Below are 15525 nucleotides of genomic sequence, written 5' to 3'. Positions count from 1 at the left end.
AGAGGTGGCGGGAAGGAGGGAGGCCTGGGGGAGGTCCAACTTACAGTGTGTGCAGTTTAGGCAGGTACTGGAACGCTGACCTCCCCACAAACTGGATTGGGTTATCATAAAAGTGTCTGGAAGAAAAAGACCCAAACATCGAATTTAGTTACTTGGCCCTTTGAGCTGAGACACAGGCCGATCTCTGCTTTGTCCAGGAAAACAGACCAGGAAAGAACACACCGGGGAAGGCCCCCCTCCCACAGAGTCCTGCCTCCCCAGGCCCTGGCCCCTCTCCCAAAAAAGGCACAGCACCAAGAGACAGAGAAGTGAGGACTCACATTGTCTGCAGCAGAGGGTTCCCCATGAAGGCCTTTTCTGGGATGGCCTTGATGTTGTTGTTATGGAACCCCCTGGAAGACAACACCACAAGTCAGTAAAGACTTGGAGAGAGGTGTGGAGAGGGAGAAACAGAATTCCATGAAGCTTCCAGAAAGCTGATTAGAAGGGCCATAAGACCAAAGAGATGGCAGCCCTAGATTCCAGGTTCACCTCTGCCTGGGATGTGTCTGCTTCATTCCATCACACACCCGTCCTTTTCTCCGACATTTGTGAAAAGTAGAGCCTTAGGGAGCAGAGGGGTGGGGGAGCAACTTGGGGGCAGCAGGCTGAGTTCAGACCCCAGGACAAGCATCCTCTCCTCAGTCCCATGTGGCAGGAAACCCATGGGGTCCCCAAGAGGTAGCTGAGGGCGTGTCAGAAAAACAGAGCTTCTGGGGGTTGCAGGAACGAGAGATGGCCCCCAAATGGAGGCTGGCTTGGTCTTCAGGCCTGGAGACTAAGGAATCTAGAAGGACAGCGGCCACAGAATGGGGGAGAGGCAGCGGGTGTTGAGGGACTGTGTGGCCTCATGAGGAGGTGAGAAGGGAGGGACCCTCTCCAGAACCCGCTCCAGGTCCCAATGCCCAGGGCTCTGGAAGCCAGGAATTACAAGTTTGGTTAGTTGGGGGGAACATCACAAGATAAAAGTTGGACTGAGAAACACATGATCCAGGCTGAGCAGACCCCTCCCAGCCACCCTCTTTTGCATGGGAGATTTTTAGTGTCTCCTCATCCCTTCCTTGCCTCCACTCCTCTCTCTCCTCCCTCCCCTCCCCTTATTATTTCCACTTTCATGCTCTCCCCACAGGTCCCCGCAGACACCCCCAGCCCATGCGACCCACCTAGGCTGCTCCCCCCACTCTCTCATTTCTTTGTTAACTCATTAGTTATACGTTCTTGGACTCCTCCTTTGTGCCTAATGCTGAGCTAAGCTAAGCTCTGAGAGATTTAGAAGTTTAGAGGCCTTGTCCTCAAGCAGCCTTCTCTCAATAAACAGAGAGATACAGAGACAGACAGACAGGCAGACAGACAGACACACACATACACACGCACACTCTTATACGCATTGGCGATTCATCGGCAGTGGAGGACTTCCAGTAGTTTCTCACCCCGACCCTTCCCCCCGAGGTGGTCCAGTTGCTCCTTCTCGGCTACACACATCTGGCATTTACACCTTCCAACCTCGCATGGGGTGGGAATGGTGGGTGGCATGGGGTGGGTCCTGAAGGTCTCAGGTAGTAGTTTGAGTAAAGATACGAGGCTACTTAAAAGTGTGGGGGTGCTGCTCAGAAATGTCAGGCTCGGGGTGCCTGGGTGGCTCAGTCGTTCAGCGTCTGCCTTCGGCTCAGGTCATGATCCCAGGGTCCTGGGATCGAGCCCCACATAGGGCTCCCTGCTCAGCCGGAAGCCTGCTTCTCCCTCTCTCACTCCCCCTGCTTGTGTTCCCTCTCTGTGTCTTTCTCTGTCAAATAAATAAAATCTTAAAAAAAAAAAAAAAAAGAAAAGAAATGTCAGGCTCCCTTAATCTGGTCCCACTTTACTAACAATAGATCTCCTACTGTTTGCCAAGAGCCTCTTCCCCAGTAAGGCTGGCCTCTCCTGCAGTCATCTCTCTGCCCATGCAACTTCCAATCTCCGCCTGCCTACTCCGTTCTTCTGTCTGAATCGCCTCCTCCCCTCCCCTGCCACGGCCACCTAAATCCCATCCATCCTGTAAGGCTAATCTCAGATGTGTTCGTCCACAGTGTTCTTTCCAAGTCACTCTGGATTCCCAGTCATTTTAGCTACTACTGTTCCATTAGAGCTGGAATCATAGACCCACCCGAAGCTGCTCTGTCCTGCTCCCTGACAGACCTAAAAGATCCCTAGGGACAGCCCAGGACTATCTGACTCCCGGATTGTCTTTAGCAGGGAGCATAGTGCTTCGCACAGTTGGTGCTAAAACCGAGTAACAAGAAGTGGTGTCTGCGAGGAGCCACAGCCGGTTTCTCATCTCCTCCCTGGAATCAGGTGCTGGAGCAGTGACCCCGCTACCCAGCCCCCAGCTCCTCTCCTCATTTGTCGCTGGACACACCCCAACCCAGGTGGGGGCAGTGCTGGGCCCAGCAACCGAGAGGCGTCGTGTGCTATGTGTCCCTCCAGGCTGGAAGAGCCCACAGCCATTTCTGCTGATGACACGCCATTCGGAAACGCTCCGTGCCAAACTAAGGAGGTCTGTAACTATTCAGACCCGCGGGGGGGCCGGGGAGGGCACGCAGCTACGGTTCCCACAAGGACCACAGGATAGGAGGATGTGAGGGAAGCCCAGGGCCGGCGGCTTCAGCCCCTGCCCCTGGGAGAAGAGAGAAGAGGACACCCCCAGAAAGCAGCAGAAGAGCTTACAGTTCCTGCAGTCTGCCCAGCGTCCGGATGGCGACGGGGAACTCCTGCAGCTCATTATAGTTCAGGTCTCTGGAATGGAAAACAGAGCTGTCATTAGACGGGTGGCTTAACAGGGCATGTCAGGGCCCCCGAGAAACACAAACTTGGCTCTGGGACTGGCCGGAGAGATGCGTTTTCCAATTTGTCAGATCCAGCTGTCAGTGCCTGGAAACACATTTTTGGAATGTTCGTATTCCATTCCTACTCCACAAATCCTCAGGCTTGAAGGCTTCCTGGCAGTGGAATTGTTTTCAGGAGACCCATGAGGGATATGGATACCTGGAATGGACTCCTTCAGGAATAGTCCCCACTGGCTGAGGAAAATACCTCAAACCTCTGGAGACATCAGTGGCTGGGGAAGGGACAGAGAAGAGAATGAGGCCATCTTTACCACCTTGTCACCAGCACTAGGGATTCCAGAAGGTTCCATCAGGTGATTACTTTGGCTAGCTGTGGCCTCTGTCGCCTCTCAGAAAGACCAACGCTTTTTATCTTTGGGTGGTGGCAGGACAGCTAGCTTTTATTCTCTCTTAGTTTTTCTTCATTTCCTGATTTTTTTTTTATAATGAACACGTGTCACACATACAATCAGCAAACAATGGAGGCAATGAAAGTAGTGGCAACTAGGGATGCCTGGGTTGGTGAAGCTTCTGACCTCAGCTCAGGTCCTGGGACTGAAACCGGTGCCAGCAGCTTCTTGCTCAGCGGACAGTCTGCTTTTCCCTCTCCCTCTGCCCCTCCTCCCGCTCGTACTCTCTCTCTTCTCTCAAATAAATAAATAAAATCTTAAAAGAGAAAGTGGGAGCAACCCACGTTGGAAAGGGAGCAGGGAAACATGCATTCTAAGACATGATTCGCCGGAGATTAAATGTGCATCATCTTTTAGACATAATTCAACAGTATCTTTTCAGATTCAAAGATTCATACCTAGTCACCCCAAGTCCAGGAATTCATCCTACAGAAAAGTCTAGCCCTGGGTGTGAAGGTATATGCAGGAGGACGCTTGGCACAGTGTTGTTCAGGCATCAGCGCCCAGACTGTTGGCCCACACGTGATCACAGGTTTGCTCCTTCTACCCTCTTAAGTGGTCTTCTGGGTTTGTGCCCTTATGGCAATGACTGGGTAATGGGAGAGAGGAGAAAGGCATGAGACCAAGGGCCAATCGGATTTTCATTAGAGAAGATTCGGAGCTGCCTGTGACAAAGGAGCTCCAAAGGCAGGGGGGACCCTGCCGAAAGAGAGGGATGCTTGCTTGCATTGTGGGGAAGACAGTGCAAGGTGACTGGGGAGTAGGAAGCAAGAGCTGCAGAAGACTTTCTGCGAGTTTTGCTCTACATTATGTGATGGGATTCTCTCCCCTACCCTTCCTATGAGAGAGACTTCAGAAGAGATCATCAATCTTCAAGATTTTTAAAATAAAAAATAAAGTAAAAAAAAATTAAAAAAAAATAAAGTAAAAAAAATTTAAAGTAAAAAACTTTTTACTTTTTTTAAAAAGATTTTTAATTTCAAGTAATCTCTATACACAATGTGGGGCTCGAACTCATAACCCTGAGATCAGGAATTATATGCTCCTCTGACTGAGCCAGCCAGATGTCCCTCAACCTTCAAGATTTCTTTTTTTTTTTTCATTAATATTTTTTTAACCTTCAAGATTTTAGAGTTGACTTTTGTTTCCCTCAGTGGCTAATGAGTTAGCTCCATGTGGAAATGTGCCTGACTGATTGTGCGAGGGTTGACTCGGCGTCTCCAGATTCCCGTGGCCGAAGTCTGTGGTACGGTCTCAGGTACAGTGTCCCTCTTGACCACCCCCAGGATGACCCCAGCCCAACTTCTCTCAGTCTTTTCCAGCCCTCCCTGCCCTGACCACGCTCATGAGAGGACTATCCAATGCCAGGGCAGGGGACCATGCCAAGGCCCTTTAATCACAGAGTGACTTGGCAGATTCTATGGGTAAATACTATGTTAACACAGAGATAATGACAGGTTCCCCTACATGACAGGGTCATTACACTTAATAGTCCACAGGTAGAGCCAGAAACCCGGCCCAAGGGTCAGAAGAGCAGTGACAACCGTCTGGCAGCCGGTGAGCTGGGTAATTGCACCCCCTCACCTCCCTTACCCCCCCAAAACACACTAATTACCCGAGTACACTCAGACTCCCATGGTGATCTTGGCTAATTACAGCATAAACCCTCCCACTTTGCTCTGCTCTGCCCCGTTCCTTTGTGAATCCTACACCTATCCCTCCAATGACTCAAAACTTGATCCTCTCAGAGGGGCTATTTCTGGTCTTAGATTTTATAAAGGATTCACCCTCACATCTCGGTGTCTCCAAATCAAGAGTCCCCCTTTTAACCCCGCTCAGCCCTTTCAGGAATTCTCTACCGTCGCGTAGGAAGAGCTGGGTAAGTAACAGAAGAGCACTTTCTCTTAAAGCCTTCATATTGTGGTGTTATCATAAAATGCAAAGAATTGCAGCTGCCCGAACTCAGAGCTTTAGCTTGCCCTTCCATCTGCCTGCCACACTGTAGCGGTTTGCATGGCTTATGCCCCTACTTCATTCAGGTCTCTGCCCAAAGAGCACCTCATGAGAGGACTCGTCTGACCGCTCTATTTAACACAGCATCACTTGTGTTCCCTTACCCTGTGTGGTAGACTGAAAGTGGTCACACGTCTTCTCCTATTGCAATACATGTGTATGAGATCAGCAGCCTGTATGCCTTCAACTTACACAGTATGTCAATGACACCTCAATAAAGCTGGAGAAGAAAACGTGGCACAAGTCCTTTGTGGCTTCTCCAATCAAGGAGTGGCCTCTACCTCCCCACTCCTGAGACGGGGCTGGCTTGGGACTGGCCCTGACAGTCTCATTCTAAAGAATGAGGCAGAGAGGCCACGGTGTGAGCTGGTCCTAAGTCACGAGAGGCCTCACAGCCTGCGCCTTCCTTTGGAACGCTCCTGCCACCACGCAAGGAAGCCCGGGCCAGCCCCCCGTGGAGGAGCCATCTGGGGAGGACCAGCCAACAGCCAGCACCAAGGCTGCCCTCTCGGACTTGTGAATGAGGCTTCTCAGAGCCTTTAGCTGTCGTTGAACCTCTGGCCAGCTGCGGCCTCATGAGTGAGCCCAGGGGAAGGTTCCAACAGCAAAGGTCCCAAAGGTCCCAATCCACAAAGGTATGAGAAAGGCCCTGATGTTTTGAGCTGATCTGTTATGTAGCAGTAGACAAGGCGAGACTCTGCTTTCCTTTTTCTCATAGGACACACTGAGAGCTGATATATATGTCTATTTTCTTCCCACCCTACTAGAAATGAAAGTTCCTTGAAAACGGAAACTCTGTTTCATCTTCTAAACACCAAATACTGGCATAGAACAGTGGCTCAACAAATATTTGTTGAATGAATATATGAGACAGTCTAGATAAACTGATTGATGAAAAGCATTAATGGACTCTTAAGAGTATCTAGAATATTTGGCAGAACATCCTTAAGACTCTGAGGCACTTAGAGAATCCTGAGGGGCACTGTGAGGCTTGCACAGGGCCCCAGGGCCCAGGGACAGGTCCCATGTGATTTTGCTATCACCGGCCCCTTCTACAGGTCACTGGACTCAGGTCCAGGAAGCCAAACTGAGTAGTTCCAGTCTTCCTTGGCAGCTTCTGGACAGGAATTCTGCCAGGAATGGCCTTCCAGACAGTGGGAAAAGACACAGAATAAAAGGCATGTGAACTAAATGGCCGTGTGTGTGTGTGTGTGTGTGTGTGTGTAGAGTACTGTGGAGAATCAAAACTGTGCAAATGTTAAAAGAAATACTGCAAACTACACACCAGGGGGGGGGTGGCCTGAATGTTCCCGTTTGGACACCTACACACATTCAATGACCTGGGTAAGTAGCAAAGCCCTGCTACATTTGGGGCCTGGTAGATGTGACTTCGGGTTCTAACTGTCCAGGGAACACGTCTTTGCGATTCTCTCTGCCCTTGATGGATTCAATTCAGTGCAATGGATGTTTGTTACCTGCTCAAAATATGCAGAGAATTCTCCTGGGGAAAGTGGAAGGTGGAGAGATGGGCGAGAAACAGCCCAGTCAGGACAAATGCACGAGACAATCAGATGAGTGGCCTTGGCACGACGTGGCAGATGCTGAACCTTCAGAGATCACACAGAGTTGGGAAGACCAGGAGGGCTTTGTGGAGATGTGGCATAACTCCAGGCCTAACCGGAGTCCCCGCCTCCCAGTCATCCACAGGATAACCTTGGTTGAGCACTGGTTATGTGCCGGGCACTTAGTGCTGTGCCTGAATGATCTCATAACCCTCATGACAGCCTAAGAGGTGGAGATCACTATCATACCCATTTTACAGTTGAGGAAAGTGAGACACAGAGATGTTAAATATGTTGCCCAATCACACAACTGTTAAACTGCTGTGCCAGAAACCATCTCTCCACCGAAATCCACTCTCTCCTTTCTCTACAGCCCCACAGCCCGATACCATAGCCACCAGCCTTGTGTAGCTGTTTAAATGTAAATTAATTACAAGTTAGTATGATTCAAAGTTCAGCTCTCAGTTTCACTAGGGTTACTTCAAGGGCTCAAAATATCATGGAGCAAGTGGCTACCGTATTGGAAGCCCAGAGTTAGAATATTTCCCTCATCACAGAAAGTTCTGTTGGACATCACCATCCTGGAGTAATGGCAGGAACAGCCAGGAATGGGACTAGAGTATTTTCCAGCCTTCTTCGTGGTAGGTGTGCTCTCCCATGGAAGGTGGGCGGAAGTGATCTGTCCCACATTTAGTGCAGGATTTTTATTTTTTAAAAATTTTTAAATTTTTTTATTTTATTCAAATTCAATTAATTAACATATACTGTATTGTTAGTTTCAGAGGTAGAGTTCAGTGGTTGATCAGTCATGTACAACACCTGGTGCTCATTCTGTCACGTGCCTTCCTTAATGCTCATCACCCAGTTACCCCAACCCCTGACTCTTAGTGCAGGATTTTTAAATAGCCAGGCTGTCTCCATGGTCTCTCCATGGTCTCTCTACCCTTCCACTAGCTAGATACCAAACATAGGGAGGCTATGGGGATGGTGAGATCCTAAGAAGGCAGGTCCCTGGTTTCTTAGTCACCACATGGAGGAGGGCCACTTGCCAAGAAGAAACACCCGCTTCAGACTGTTATATGATCCAGAAATAAACTTCTACTATGTTTGAGCCGTCATACATGTTTTGGCCTATTTGCCACACAATTTAGCCCACCTTAACTAATTCAGTCAGCATCGCAGCCGGGATTTGAACCCTGGCAGTGTGAGTCCAGAGTCCACACTCTTAGCTGCTACACATCTGCCAGAAAGACCGTTTTAAAATGCCAGGCTGCCTGTGTCACTCTCCTGCTGAGAAATCTGAAAAGGCCTTCTCATTACTTACAGCACAAAGTTCAAGTTTCTCAGTGGGCTGTGATGCCACATGCAACCTTCAGCTCCATCTACCTCTCGGCCCCACGCATCTTCCCAGCCTTGGGTGCTTCCTGGTGCCCCTCATATGCTCACAGCCTGGGACGCCCTTCCCCCTCCCCCCACTTAGCTGTCAAAATCATAGCCCCCTTTGAAGTCAATACCCCTTCCTTTGCACACCTTACCCCATGCCTGCAGTCAGAATGAATCACTTACTCTCTTGATGCTTTTCTGATGTTTTCTCCAGAAACATGCTTACCATTAGACTGGTAATAATGGCAATGGTGGTAATAATGATGGTAATAATGATAGTAATTACTATGGAACAGTCACGATTCTGGGTGATTTATATAAAGATATTAATTCATTTCTTTCCCGTGCCAACCCTTTGAGGTAGATACTACTACCATCTTCATTTTGCATGTGAGAAACTGAGGCACAGAGAGAGGCAGTCTGGGCACAGGACGGAAGAGCCGGGACTGAAGCCCAGGCAGCTTGAGTCCAGCATGGGCTTATCTGCATACGGAGTGTCTTCCCCATGAGACAGGAAGCTTATCGCCATCAAGAAGCACGTGGGTTCCCTTTGGGTCTCCTGAAGCCCAGGCACAGGGCCACATATGTGAATAGTCATTGTCAAGGATGACCATATTGTCAAGGCCTGGAGATGGAGGCTGCTTTGGCCTTTGTGGCTGGCCGCATTCGGGCACTGTTTCAGCCCCTTGGGATTAGAAGCTATCATGCAGCCTCTTAGCAATCGCATCGCAGGAAGGACCTTTCCTGGCACGAGCTCATTTGGTCTGACTCCTGCATTGCAGGGCGGTGTAGGATGCCCTAAACTTCAGCTGGACAACTCATCCACGGCCTTATAGTCTTTTATCTTTAATAGTCTGGAATCAGCCAGAAGCCCAGGAAGTCATTGTTCTGTATGCTGTTTCCAGGAGCTGGGAGCAGGCAGGGAAGGGCTGAGGTTAAAGAAAAACCATTTTCAGTTCCAGCCAGAATTCAGTCCAGAGGCTGCAGCTGTCAACGGCTAATAGCCTCCTTTATCTGCTCAGCCACTTCCAGGCAAACCTAATCAAAACTGATGGTAGACCCACACCCTCCGTAAAAGTAGCTAAAGAGGTGACCCAAGCCCCAAGCTGTTCAAGTATCCACATCCCCAATTTTCTCCTTCCCATCTGGCTGTGCAGAAATGGCCAACTCCTGAGCTCTCTGGGAAGCCTCACCATGGCCTTCGAGCAGAGATAGCAGGATTTAAGAGTCATTTTGTCCAGAGTCTTCTTTTTATTGATAAGGACATGGAGGCTCAGAGAGAGGAGGTAAATCATGGCAAATCCCACAGCCTGGATTTGAAGTTAGGCCTGTTGGCTCTTGGTTTAACATCTTTTCTATAGACCACCCAAAGGCGCATCCCAGCTAGGCTCCAAGTAGCAGGGCTGAGAAAAAAGATTTTAGGGAGACTGGGAAGGAGGATAAATGGAAGGGGAGGACCAGGCTTCCCCCCAGGGGAAGAAACTCCTGTGGCAGTCTCTTTGGGTGCCACCATGCTGTCAAAGCCAGTTGGTTACAAGGCTAGATGTCCATTTGTGTGTTACCGGTTTTAGAGTAGAAAGAGCTTTGTCCTCTGTGTACCGACAGGATCACCTTGAAGCAGGCACTTAACTTTGGTCGGCTGTTCCTCATGTATACATTAGAAATGCCCATTACATAAGGCTGTTCTGTTCACCAGGTCCAGAGCCTGCACAAAGTAGTTATTCAAATAATTCCGATTCGTGGTGCCTGGGTGGCTCGTGAGTTAAAGATCTGCCTTCAGCTCAGGTCATGATCCCCGGGGTCCTGGGATCAAGTCCCACATCGGGCTCTCTGCTCAGCGTGGAGCCTGCTTCCCCCTCTGCCTGCCACTCCCCCTGCTTGTGCTCTCTCTCTCTGACAAAGAAAGAAAGAAAAAAAAAGAAGAAAACAAATAATGCCAATTCTTTCCCTCTCTTCCTTTTACTAGACACGAGACACCAGAACAGATGCTTCTATTCATCAGACACTGCAACAGCAGACACACAAGTTGGTCTCTCTACTCTTCACAACAATAAAGGAGGATTAATATAATTAATTGGTCTTCCGCTTACACTTTTATTCTCAAGGCTAATATTTGTGTTTCTTAAATCAGATCACAGATAAGGGCACATGGAGGAATGCAGGTGAGCCTAGCTCCCCCGTGTGAAACACAAAACACAGACGTTCCTGATTGTAAACTCTGAGCCATTTTTATCTCCCAAAGGCCTCTAACAAAGACGGGCAACAAATCCGTGGCTTAATTGCTCTTCCCGTCTTGCAGACTGAGCCTTTATCTCCATCTGACTCCGCATGCTTCGGGGCAGATGACCTGGCAAGCCAGGAACCAACAAAGACTTTATGACTAACAGCATTGTTTTACCTTCTAAACAACCTACATAAAAGGCCACCCATTAATAAATGCAGCAATTAGTAAAATTGTCCTCAGTTTCTATTGAGAGACACAGACACACCTTCCTCCTAACCTCCCTCCACCCACACTCACTTCCCTGCCAGAAAGAAAACTGAGAAAATACCCGAAGCCATAGCAGCCCCAGTTGGAATGAAAGTTGCCGGCCCCCGGCCCCTGCCATCACTTGCTGCCGCACCTTCATGAAGCACCCTGGGATCAGAGAAGCCCAGCCCTGGAAGGGAGGCATGGAACAGTCCAATCTGCTCCCGAGCGGGACTCCTCCGTGAGATTCCAAGTGGACGGGGTTCCGGTTTCTGCCTGGACCGTGCAAATGGCAGGGCCCACTGTCCAGGCCGGGGTGCCACAGTGGGGCTGCTCGGAAGATTAAGGAACAGTTCCTCACCCTGAGCTCGAGCACCCCCTTTCCTTCCTCCCTTAGCCCGTGTCCTGTCAGCTGGAAGACCATGCGTAACCGTCTTCCAAAGACGATTGCCATATTCCACCAAAGACTTCTCCCACATGTAAACAAGACACGTGGATATTTCATGTTCTCACCACTCTCCCCAGAAAAGTCCTAGCCACATGGAGGAATGGTACAACGGAACTGCATCCTCTAGATGTGGGTGGACCCTGGGGCAGCACCCCCCTCACCTGGAGGTCATGGGCCCATTAAGGCAGGGGACCTGACAGCTTTTTTTTTTTTTAAGATTTTATTTATTTATTTATTTATTTGACAGAGAGATCACAAGCAGGCAGAGAGGCAGGCAGAGGGGTGGGGGGAAGCAGGCTCCCCGCCGAGCAGAGAGCCCGATGAGGGACTTGATCCCAGGATCCTGGGATCATGACCTGAGCCAAAGGCAGAGGCTTTAACCCACTGAGCCACCCAGGCGCCCAATGACCTGGCAGCTTTGAGACTGCCCTGGTCCAAGCAGGATGCGGCCTGAGGATTTGTGCTAGTGACTTCAGTTCACTGGTCTAATGTCAGGGTCCTGGGCTTCAACCACAGGGCTTACGGGGAATGAAGGGGGTGACCTATCCCTATGGCAAGGATAAGGGACCATCCCAGTGGGTTCAGCCCATGTTCGGGGCTTCTGTTTCTCCATCTGTTTCTCTGGGTTTGGGCTGGAGACTTCACACCGCACTAAGTAAGGATGACCAGAGCCAGGCTGAACCCTACAGAGGGGAATCCACTGCCCTCACAGCACAGGTGAAGAAACTGAAGCTCAGAGAGGAACAGGGACTTGCCAAAGGCCATAAACCCATTAATATATTCAACAAGTATTTATTGAGTACCTTCCCCATGCCAGGCACAATGTCAGGGGCTACAAAACTCATGGAGTGGGTGTCTGGGTGGCTCAGTCGGTTAAGGGTCTGCCTTCAGCTCAGGTCGTGATCCCAGGGTCCTGGGATCAAGTCCCACATTGGGCTCTCTGCTTGTTGGGAAATCTGCTTCTCCCTGTCCCTCTGCCTGCCGCTCCCCCTGCTGTGTTCTCTCTCTCTGTCAAACAAATAAATAAAGTAAAAAAAAAAAAAAAACCCTCATGGAGAGGAGGGAGACCGACAACCAACAAACAACCTAAATAGATAGATAGATAGATAGATAGATAAAATTGGTATCAGATTGGTGAGCTCCATAGAGAAAATCAAGTAGGAAAAGGAGATGGAGAGTAATAGGAAATGTTGCAAAATAGTGATCAGAGAGGACCTAGCTAAAAAGGTAACATGTGGGAAAAGACCTGAAACATGTGGATAACTGTAGGAAGAACATTCCAGACAAAGAAAGAGTCAGTCCAAAGGTCCTGAGACAGGAGCATGTCCATCTGGTATATCCAAGGAAGCCACTGTGACTGGAGTAGATTGAGGAAGGGGTGAGACCAGAGAGGTAGCAGGGTGTCACATCACCTGAGACCTTGTGGAACCTGTAGGCTTTTGTCCAGAACTTTGTAGAACTTTGGCTTCTTTCCAGAGGATGTTGGGGAGCCACCGGAGGGTTTTGAATAGAAGAGTAACATGATCTAATTTGTATTTTAAAAGAATCCTTCTGGCTGTTTTGTTGAAAAGAGATTGTAAGGATGAAGGCAGAAGGACCAGGTGAGAGAAGGGTGTTGGCTTGGGCCGGCACGGTAGCAGTTGAAGGGCGAGTAGCAGATTCTGGGGAGCTAGGGTGATGAGGTCAGAATGTGGCGACAGTACATGAGTAATAAGTTAAAAAGAAGTCAGAACTCCTGATCTAGAACCCTTAGTCTCTGTGATAGCAGGGGCTGCAATTTTCTTGCTCATAAGTGCTTCCCTAGTGTTCATGTGACAGCTCGGCACATACTATCAGCTCAATAAATGTTTATGGATTGAGCAAATCCAAAGAAACAGAAAAGAGAGTGGTAATTATTGTTTCTTTAAAAAAAAAAGATGTATTTATTTATTTGCGAGAAAGAGAGCAGGGGGAAGGGCAGAGGGAGAGAATCTCAAGCAGATTCCCCACGAAGTGCTGAGCTCACCATGAGGCTCCACCTCAAGACCCTAAGATCATGACCTGAGCTGAAATCAAAGGTCAGACGCTTAACTGACTGAGCCTCCCAGGTGCCCCTGGTAATTATTCATTCTTACCAGCTCCTCCTTCCCACAGATATTAAGGGCCAGCCCTGAACTTGTTTCCTCTCCATGGTGTCTACCAGAGAACCTGTTGCTAAGTGATTCCAACACGGTGCCACCAGCGCCCCACTCCCCACCCGCCCCCTTAAACTCCTATTCCCCACCCCTCAACTGCAAGCCAGCTGGCCAGGGTGCCTGTGGGAGCAGCAGAAGTTGAGAGTAGAAGCTTTGGCCCCATTGCCAGTGACAAGAATGGTGACCTTGGTCACCCCAAGCACGAGGGTGATGAGCATGGGAACGCGGTACCGGGAAGAACCAATGATAACATGTCACGGTATGAGAACATGACACAAACTCACTGGGCAGCTCGATTTTCTGCCTCTGAGAAGTCATTAGTGCTTCCGCGGGGAAAGCCAGAAAAAAAGTTTTATATGGAACAATAAATTCCTCTATAAGCCACAAAACCCCACAAATTTGCAGCTAATAAACCCACAAATGAAAGATGATTAAGAACTGGCAAGGAAAGAGGTCCTTGGTTCTTACAGGGTTAGCCTGGAGAAGCAGTGTGGTCTGATGGGCTGAAGCTGTGCCAGGGACAGAAAAACTCAGGTTCAAGTCCCGGCTTTTAATGAAATGAGTGAGTCAAACCCTCTCTGCCTCAGTTTCCTCACCTCTAACACAAAGGATGCATAATTCCTGCCTTGTTTTCCTCAACAAGTGGTTGCCGGGCGGGGTGGGCGTGGGGATAAGGGAGCTCTGAGGTGCAACAGCCTTTACAAAACTATTTTTGATTCTCTTAACTGCAGGGAATTATCGTGGGATGATCAGCAGTGTCTTAAGATTAGAAAGAAAATTGAGGGGTGCCTGGGTGGCTCAGTGGGTTAAGCCTCTGCCTTCGGCTCAGGTCATGGTCTCAGGTCATGGTCTCAGGGCCCTGGGATCGAGCCCCGCATCGGACTCTCTGCTCAGCAGGGAGCCTGCTTCCCTTCCTCTCTCTCTCTGCCTGCTTCTCTGCCTACTTGTGATCTCTGTCTGTCAAATAAATAAATAAAATCTTAAAAAAAAAAAAAAAGAAAGAAAATTGACAAGATTCATCTGAACCTCTGCCCCACCCATGCTTTTGCCCAAGAGGGCCCAGCCTCAGAGGTAGCTGCGGTGGATTGAATTGTAGCTCCCTCAAAAATATGTCCCAGTCCTAAGCCCTGGAACCTGTGACTATGACTTTATTGGGAAAAGGGGCCTTTGTTGATGTAATTAAGGATCTTCAAGTACGATCATTCTGGATGAACAGCATGGCCCTAAATCCAATGATAAGTGTCCTTATAAGAAGAAACAAGGAGAAGGCCATGTGAGGACAGAGGCAGAGTCTGGAGGGACAGAGGCATCTGTAAGCCAAGGAATGCCAAGGGTCGCCAGCAGCCACCAAAAGTGAGAGGGAGGCCTGGAGCAGATTCTGCCTCAAACTTCCACAAGGAACCAACCCTGCCAGCACCTGGATTTTGGACTTCTGGCCTCTTCCAAAACTGTGGGAGAACACATTTCTGGGTTTTGTTTTTAAGCCACAAAATTTGTGGTGATTTGTTACAGCAGCCACAGGAAACTATATAGTAGCCATGCCCTGACTCCTGGGAACTTCTATCCACCCTCTAGAGGGGATGAGTCACCCGTGGACTGCTACGAAGGGATACCTCTGGGCAATACCCTCCCTGCCACCCTAAGACCCAAGGTCAAATGAAGGAGGAGGAGGAAGAGAGGGGGAGAAAGAGAGGGAGGGAGAAAGACAGGAAGGAAAGAAGGAAGGAAGAAAGGAAAGAAAGAAAAGTTATTTAATTAGTTAATTTGGGGGGGTAGCACATTGCTGTCTGTCCAGCATTAAATGGGAGGACAAGAAAGAAAACACCAACATAAATGAAGCACGTACAGTGTTCCAGGCACTGTAAATACTGCTTATGAATGGTAAAATATCATCCCCATTTTCTCTGATGGTAACTGAGTCTCCTGAGAGGTCAGGGGACTTGCACAGATCACACGCTGGTGGCATGTGGATCTCAAAGCAAGTGTTCTAACTCTAGTCCAGTCCTTGTTCTACTCTAGAATGTCCCCGAGCCCTGGAAAAGCCTCCAGTGGAGACCTGTCTGGTTGTTCCACCCAGGCCAAAGGCTGATCATCAGGCCCAGGGCTAAGAGGTGGCCAGATCCTCTCAGGACCAAGTTAGAGCAAAATCTGTTGGTGGGGGTGGT

At 49.2% G+C, this 15525-nt stretch overlaps 1 protein-coding gene across 5 annotated transcripts in view; it reads right to left on the bottom strand.

The window, feature by feature from the left end:
• The window catches only part of LGR6 (leucine rich repeat containing G protein-coupled receptor 6), a 117749-nt gene that overhangs the window by 18075 nt on the left and 84149 nt on the right, over positions 1 to 15525 (bottom strand). For 4 of the 5 annotated variants that reach the window (XM_032878264.1, XM_032878266.1, XM_032878267.1 and 1 more), the window contains 3 exons: positions 2743 to 2811; positions 321 to 392; positions 45 to 116 (listed from right to left, as the gene is read on the bottom strand). In XM_032878264.1, coding sequence (XP_032734155.1) covers positions 45 to 116; positions 321 to 392; positions 2743 to 2811 — 213 coding nt within the window. The remainder of the gene's footprint in view (positions 1 to 44; positions 117 to 320; positions 393 to 2742; positions 2812 to 15525) is intronic. The other variant, XM_032878265.1, reaches the window with a different exon arrangement.

The sequence above is a fragment of the Lontra canadensis genome, unplaced genomic scaffold (assembly GCF_010015895.1).
Source record: "Lontra canadensis isolate GAN:19392208 unplaced genomic scaffold, GSC_riverotter_1.0 scaffold63, whole genome shotgun sequence".
Taxonomy (NCBI): domain Eukaryota; kingdom Metazoa; phylum Chordata; class Mammalia; order Carnivora; family Mustelidae; genus Lontra; species Lontra canadensis.
Note: the sequence above shows the minus strand (reverse complement) of the source record. Positions and strands in the feature narration are given on the sequence as shown.